This window comes from Botryllus schlosseri, chromosome 2 (genome assembly GCF_051294905.1).
Source record: "Botryllus schlosseri isolate E-star chromosome 2, Bs_hap1, whole genome shotgun sequence".
Classification (NCBI taxonomy): Eukaryota; Metazoa; Chordata; class Ascidiacea; order Stolidobranchia; family Styelidae; genus Botryllus; species Botryllus schlosseri.
Window position 1 is genome coordinate 37,807,654 of NC_137237.1, and position 8,604 is coordinate 37,816,257.

The following is an 8,604-nucleotide window of genomic DNA, read 5'->3' on the forward strand; positions in this document are numbered from 1 at the left end:
CCTGGACTAGTTTGATGAAATGCTTTATTTGTACATGTGATACTGAGATGTATCTCTATCACATAAGCAAAACCACTTATACTAATGTATCTGTATCTACGACTTTGCGATCATTATGAGCTCGGCCTTAATGATGATACTATAAATTTGGGATTGTGAAACCTGTACTTAGGGACTAATAAGAGTATTTGTTTTAGGGGCAGGCCAAAACACCATATAGTTTTAACACAAGCATACAAAGTTTTCAGCTACTCAAATAATTAATCAAATATTAAGTGATACGCTGGTAGAGCAGTGGTCCGTATAAATTGAAAAGACAGGATCATCGCTTCAACCAGCGATTATATGTAGCCGATAAGTGAGGGAAGGGACTTAAATCATAAGAGCAACCATACAGGTGGAATTTCGGAACTATATCAACATATTTTTGATGCACCGGATTCAGTAGTTTAGGTCGTGACCAAATGCTCCACAAAAAAAACTCAAATAATTTCGGAAACTAGTCTTCAAATGAAATCATGTCATCATGTCAATCATGTCATAATTTCCAAAGCGTCCCACTCACCACGTGCCTCTACCTCATTATTTTCCAAAACATGCTTCCATAATTGCGTAACCACAGATATAGCGCACTGAAGTCGTATACATAAATGTATATACTATATGCTATATATAGGTAGTTGGGCTATGGAGTATTGACAGAAGTAATGGTGCGGTCCCCGTTGATTCCATGTTTCATTGGAATTGGTGCACCGAAAAACTAATTAATAGCTTATGTTATTTGCGGCTTGAGGCTCACCGTAATGTCTACGTCGTGTCGGTCACAAGTGATCAAGGGTCTCGTGATAATTGCTTCTCTTCTAAACATCGTTTCCCAGACTTTTGACTGTACAACGTCTTGTGTGGAATCCCTTACGTACGTTTTATTATCGCTGACGTAAGCATCCTAAAGTGATAGAAAGCAAGTCGTTATGTATAACTTAAGCATAAATGAAATATCCATAAACATGATTATGTTACATTATTCGGTTGCTATAATGCTAATATACCCTTCCATAATATGCATTCATATTTATCTTAACCGAAACTTAACTAGATATGTCATACATTCGAGCATCGACCATATACGTAGGCCTATATATTAGCCTAACTTCAAATTCATTGGCGATTTACAGGGCGTTCGGGTGCTCTGAAATTAATAATATTTTGGTATCTGGAATCAGTGCGACAACAGCATTCGATTATTGCCATAAATTACACTGGTCAACACATATTTTTGGGCAGACAAAGTGAGAGTGGTTTCGGGGGTTCTGAAGGGCACTGATTCCGAATATGACCTTAGTGTTTTCAAATTGGTTCTTGTTGTGGAGATAACCCATTGGGCTGTTTTGACCAAAATCTCCCATTTTGCGGTAATGACTGGATATGAAAATCGGCTATGTGGTACTATAAAGTTTAGAAATTCAATCTACTTGTTATTTTTACACACAGAAGACTATATTAAATCAAAATACAGCAACAGCACTATATTTTGGGGTATTATATTTATCATAGTTACAGACTTTCACGGATATCATGTACGTGAATAAACTCCTGTCTTGTATAGAAGTATTCACCTAGATACTCAAATAACGTGGCATTAATTCAATCAGTTTTACGTCAACCACCTATTTGTAAATTTGAAATAATCAGTTGGAATACAATATTATTGATATATTTTAAATCGAAATTGTTTTTTTTTGTACGATTTTCGCCTATAAGCTATTAAGTGCAGTTTCTCGAAAGGTTCCGGCAACGGTCTGACATAATATGATCAATGGTTCATCTCATCTGCACTGGTATCTTTCTATTGTTGTTCTGATGTCTTGTTAGAACCTCTCCCCTTGCTAATCAACATGATGATCGGGAAATATATCAAGATGACTGAACAGGAAGTGAACTTTTATGCACATGTTTGTTCCAAGTTTTCGATATGCACATACGAACTTTCGGACCTACTGTTTGTAGATGGGTGCTTTGTGATCAGCTAAAAAGTCTTTTTTACTACATCTTAGGAGAAATTACATGCTGTGAACTCCTCCTAATGTGAAATTGGAATCTTTCATCGGTATTCGAATATACCAGATACCAGATTTAAGCTTCTCGTTTGATAGGGCTACTAGGTATACCCACTTCGTTGACTCAGTGTAAAATTATCCATTTACATGTCAAAAGAAATGGGACACATATAAGTATTGTAGTTAAGTCTTTCAAGGACAAATTTTATAGTTTAATACTCCTCTTTAGTCTTGGTAGAATGACCAATTGATGCAAGAGAAGATGAATTTCCATTTTGGAAAAGTACAATTTTTAGGCTTGACAAACTGCTTTTTGACAAACAAATATTTCGCATCATGCCATGTTAATATTGATAGAATGACTGAGAATGACATGAAGGTTCTTCATAGTCAATCGACCATTTATGCGCAGCATAAAATTAGAAAAAAACTACGATTTTCTTCCCACCTGGTGAAATATTTATGGCTAAATACCGTAATTTTGGGCATTTTCAGGGTTATAATTATTTTCTAACAGAGAGCCAATCTGACAAAACTAATGTGATATTCGTAATCAGCAACCTCAAAAACCCCAGAAACGGCTCTCAGGTGTTCTGCCTGAATTTGTTTTCATTTTGTTTACCAGTGTTATAAATTCGAAGCTGTTTATGATGATTGCCACTATCACAGGTGAGGCTAGGTCCGTCTCTGCCCCATCTCTCGTTTTGCGCTATATATTTGGATAATAAATATGCAAACTGTGATATTGTGGGAATAAATATGTTCGATAGAAAATGTTTAGAAAATATGTTTAGAAAATATGTCCTCGATAGAAAATATCAATAATCACTGAAGGTTTCACAATTTATTTATTCATCCTGACGACAGGTGAGGCAGTGCCTCACTTGCCTTTCCTGGATGCATGATCCTAGAAGTAAGGTGCATCGAACGACCTTCTATCTTAATATGCCATGGACAGATTTCAGAAAATATGCAATAATCTTTGAAGGTTTCGCAATTTATTTTGCTGATCCTGACGAGGGGTGTGGGACTGCCTCATTTTGCCTCTCCTTGCCGCACCTCCCTGGCGTATGTCCATGAGAACAACATGCTTACCAGTGATTTTATGAGGGGATAAAGGGGTGGTTGCGAGGGAAGGGGTTCAAAGCTACTATTTTCTATGATGTTTCACAATCACACTGTATCAACACTCTGCATCTTTCGAATTCTGCTGAGACGTCGAGGAATTCGAATATTGCAAACATGAGGTCACGCAAGTTTTTCGCGTGTAATATCGACCTTTTCAATCCCGATTCGACCTCCGTTGACCAATAAAAACAGCTTATATTTATTTTCTGTTCTGACAGCTCCGATGAGGAATAATGTCAATTCTATATGCGGTTGATAAATTAATCGGATGATTGCGTGCACAATTATATGAATTCTTGGTGCTGACATTTGTATCCATTTTGATCACAAGACCTGTCATCTGCACAGTGCATATGCGACCATTTGTACCCGGCAGATTCGACAACATCATATTTATGGCGTAAATAAACTTGACACAATAAAGCATCTGCATCAAATCTGATCCGAGCTAATCCATTGAAGGTGTGGTTGGATAAATCTGATGAACGTGACGAGACGAACCCATACGCATGCCCGATTCCAAGGATTACTGTTCCGTTAAACTGACTTAAGAACGAATAACATACTAAGAACTGAAATCTAATCCGATATATCGCCTAGGAGTAACGCCACTATCATATAAAAAGCTGTACTTTTATAACTGGTTGCTTTGTAATATTCATTTTATTCAAAAGTGTCATGCTGGTAATTACTGCAATGTCCAATATAATAATAGTTGAGAGCTTTAGAAACCGCTAAGGTCCCAAGAGTGGCTAGATGGCCCTAATTCTGTTGGCCGAGTTTGAAAATTAAGTACAGGTGTGGGCCTACCCCCAAACGCGCATTTATTTTCCTCCAAGTCCAGAATGGGTAGGACTATAAGACAGGTTTACAATCTTGCTAATGGGGCACTGCTATCTAAATGTGACGTGGTCTCAAATTATAGATGAAAGTGTTCGACCCTAAACTGCCTTGACTGCATCAATTCATATTATTTACTGCGCATTACACTGCTTTCTTCGTCCACCATTTCAACACTACAGAGTAGCCGTCATCTAAACCTATTCCCTCTCCATTTGTTCTAAGCGCTCCTACCGCACAATTTATAGCCTGCGTCCCCCTAACACGTGCCAAAGCGGGAGATGATGTTGTCCACTTTAGAAATAAATTCATTATTCGGATATAGAATGTAATCTAGAACGTCATAGCTTAATCCATTACTTGTTAGCAGTAGCCATAATTATTTTTGAATGGGGGTAATCTATAATTAGTCCTTATAATTCAATACAGGGGGTAATGATATAAGCGGTAAGTCTATCCTTAAGAAATGTATCATCTACAGGCATGCCAGCTACCCAACGTCAAATCAGCTGATTATAAACTATTGTCTCATATGCAATCGCGGGCGATACCAGTCCTAGTACGGCCATCATATAGGCCTATACTTACAATCACGTAAGATATTGTGTTTATAACTCCCATGAATAGGTAGTCCGTTTCATGACTATTTTGACCAGCTTTCGATAGTCCAATTGCCATCCAACCCGACGTGTCCATCGACAACTGAAGGGAAATAGAAGTCAGTTGTATGTAATATTAGGATTATCATATTTTGAGATCCGTAAAGAAAGACACGATTGACAGGCTTCAAAAGTCAATATAGCGGATGAGTAAATGGAAGAACACTCTTCTCCGTGACATCTTGGACCATTTTAGGCTAAAAAGGAAGACATTTGGGCGAAGGGAGGACATTTCATGAAAAAGGAGGACAAATTCTCCTAAAGGAAAACGTATGGTAACCCTACTTAATATCATATAACCTATTAAATTGGGAATGAACAATACAAGGAATACAGTATAGCTTGGAGGCGTAAGTAACGGTAATGTACCGTGATCCACGTAAAAATTGTATTGTAAAATTGTATTGTAAAATTGTAAAAGATATTGAGATATGGGGAAACGGGGTAGCCTACTTTGGCTCAGTTGTCATGACTATTTCCATCATACTCATATTAGTCATGCAAGCATTTTCTAATTTACTTTCTAATTTTTTAATACCCAAAATGCAAAAAGCAGATAGCTTCGACTAAAATCCGAAATACTCCTTACACATAACCATTTGAGTAACTAGTACAAGTAGTTGTAATGACTCGAGTCGCAATTTTTCGTTGACTCGTCTGATTTTATCAAATATGTAAAATGACGCGACTCAACTCGAGTCAATTTGTCTACTAACTCACCGTGCAGTCAATTCATTGCTCGTGACTCAACGTCGACACATTCTATATGACTTATTCGTGTCTCGGATATCAGGACTGATAATTGAAAAATAGGCCCAGAAACAGTTTTTTTCATTTGAATAAAATTGTTTAGAATGAGTAAAATGAGTTCATTTTGAATCCGAAGGTCTACGATATCCCCCAGGGGGTTTACAGAAGTGACTTGAGCCTGACTTGAAGTTAACGCTGAACAGTAAACAACGTAACTTGGACTTGGACTGAAGTCTTAACACTATGACTAAGACTCAACCCGTTGCTCCCTGACTTGGAATCGGACTGGGCTCGGTTGTGAATTGAAAATGACGGGACTGGACGTGAGTTTAACCAATAAAAGTGAAATTGACTTGTGGCTAGGGACCGTGTGGCTTGGTTACAGCCCTGCCTACTAGTGGACTCGGAAAAAAGTAGAAACACTTCATTACTGTAGAGTAGGGTTACCATATTTTGGAATTGGGAAAGGAGAACACTTTTACCAAATCAGAAAAGTTAGACGATCTCGATTAAGAACAGCCGATTTTGCTATTTTTGGTGGAAAATTTGTGAGTTGACTAAAAAAAAGTCATCACTTTCGTCGGATAGCCGAATGACCCGTTCGGACGTCCGTTTAAGCTAGCGTCATTCAAGCCCATTTGCAGTCGAATCTCTCCATTATCCTACCTGTAAAAGCAGCAAGGACGCATGGTAACCCTACTATATAGTATACCTTGAATGTGATATTCTCCTCGTTAAATGACCAAGCCAGTCTTTCCGTCCCGGACTTGGTCAGAACAGTGTGGTAGTCATAGTAACTTCTGTCCAAATCGTCAAAAGGTTCGTTACTTCCAGATTGCATGTGTGCCCCAGAACTGTTCCAAAGACCAAGGTCGGCATAATTCAGATGTATTGCCGACTGCCATTGTCCCAGTGTATTCGTAACGCAGCACAGTAATGTGACGAACAGGAGTATGGCTTGAAAAAGTTTCATTGCAACTCTATGTGCAATTGATAGAGTCTAGGCAGTCTGAACACGTAAAAAATGGTTGATGATTTGACTAACGAGGAAACCGAACAGAATTATCGAAATATTCCATATTATCTCTGACAGGTACGGGTCCACACATGAAATGTTAAGAAAACTTTTTCATCACAGTATTGTAAAAAAAGTCTCAAAATACTTCCTATAGCATAAATACTGGTCAAGCTATCTTTCAGCTAGGCAATGAACTATTAGAACAGCTCCGCTGTTTGCGAATAGGGATTTCTTACCTAATGCAGTGGATTTTGTTAAAATATCATCCTTGAGCTTATTTACTCTTCACTGGTGCAAATATAAATAACTATAAATGTACGTCAACATACATGTCCTTTTCTTCAGCAGTAGCAAATACCAGCAATCAGTCCGTGCATGGATATTCACGAGTCTAAAAGTACACTATTTCTTTCGAACATCATATTTCTTTATTTTGCCTGAATAACTTAACCGTATCATAAAAATGATCGATTTCGTGAATAAATCATTTCCACACTCAGATAATCAGACTACTAAGCTAACAAGTACGTATAGCTTTATGTAGTAGAACGACACGCTTAACACAGGACTATAAGGTATTTCTTATACATCAAATCTTAATATAACTTTAGTGGAACACCTTGGTGCTTGAAAGGACAAGGTCAAGCTGCTGCGGATCAAAAACAACGGGATGACGAAAACAATAATTGGCACTCATCAACGCGTTCGAATGTCGAGCAGAAAGTGACCTTTCAGTAACCCAGCTACATCGCAGACGCGGAATCAATCTATATTTATGATTGCCAGACAAATACGCGACAACCTCGCTTTTATAGTAAGAATTGATGAAAGAAAAAGTTACGGAGATATTGGGAATTCTCGCGGTTTATCGTGTTACCTCGTCTATCTCGACTATCGCCATATCGACTTCGCTATTTCCCCGGGATATATATAGCCTATGTTATATAACGTGATAGTTAAGCTTGTGTCTTCTGCCTGTGCTGATGTGTATTGTAGATATCACGCCATTTGGCATAATTGTGTTCCAGTTCGATTACCTACTGTCATATTGCTGGGTATGGAGCAGTGATTCCAAACCGATACACTATATCAGTGGTTCTCAACCGGTGTGCTGCGGCACACTAGTGTGCCAATTGAACTGCTCAGGTGTGCCGCGAGCAAATGAGGTAAACTAGGTCGAAGTATAACAAAAATCCAAATTTTGAGTGTGTCATTGTTGGTTTTTCTATTGAATTTGCCCGATCAAGACATGCGATGTACAATCGATCCAGTGAACAGATACAAGGATGTCGAGACGACCCTAGTTACGGTATCACAATATGACATCCCCATTAGTTAATGGATCGGGTCTTTCTCTGGCTTTTTTATTGTAAAGACGCTCTGAGTACAGCAACGTATAGGGTCGGACAATCTCATAAATCTGCGACGCTTCGTTACTTGCTACTGCACTCCCATGAATCAAACTGGGGCCTCCGCCGTCAATTGGTATGATACGCTAGTTTACCCACATATAGTAGCATTTAGGACGATGATAACTTGAGTCGTACAATTGGACCGTGATGTTGAGGCCCATCAGATCCGGAGTCAGAACAAGGACATGACGCAGGTTGATGACATTTTTCTGTTTCTTTTTCTGGTCGTATTCTTGCCATGTCTTCGTCATCTATGATCATTTTATACCATGCCGATATTACTAATTTTGATTCCTGAGATGAAAACTTATGGAACGGCCCACTTTTTGTAAGACACTGCTTTTGCAGATCGGAGGACAAGTAGGAGCCTTCATAAACCTCAATAATCTAGGAGGGCATTCCACCATCGAGAAATGAAGTCATTTGAATGTGATGTTCACATTTACAACTAGAATTGGCAACATATAGCCATTCACATTGCGAATGTTAGGTATAGCGTGCCAGCACTGCAAGTAAAATGTAGGCTCAGGGCGCAACGTAATTGTGCAGGCGACAAATTTGAGAATTGAGAAGTAAAGTTGATCAAATTACATCAGTTAACAAGATTTCACCGCCGCTGAGGTTTATTATCCCGGTTTGTTGGGGCTACAATTGAACAGCGGCTGGCTGCCAGTAAGACTATTGAGGTATTGCTATCCTCACAGGAGCTATTACACGATCTGCATGGAAATGCCATACAC

The 8,604-nt window shown here is 38.6% G+C and overlaps 1 protein-coding gene across 1 annotated transcript in view; it reads right to left on the minus strand.

The window, feature by feature from the left end:
• The window catches only part of LOC145434591 (DBH-like monooxygenase protein 1 homolog), a 28,121-nt gene extending 21,092 nt beyond the window's left edge, over positions 1–7,029 (minus strand). The window contains exons 1-3 of the mRNA XM_080311931.1: positions 6,147–7,029; positions 4,614–4,727; positions 800–946 (exon numbers count right to left, since the gene is read on the minus strand). Of these exons, the coding sequence (XP_080168057.1) occupies positions 800–946; positions 4,614–4,727; positions 6,147–6,407 (522 nt within the window). The 5' untranslated portion in view covers positions 6,408–7,029. The remainder of the gene's footprint in view (positions 1–799; positions 947–4,613; positions 4,728–6,146) is intronic.
• Between the last annotated feature and the right edge of the window lie 1,575 nt (positions 7,030–8,604).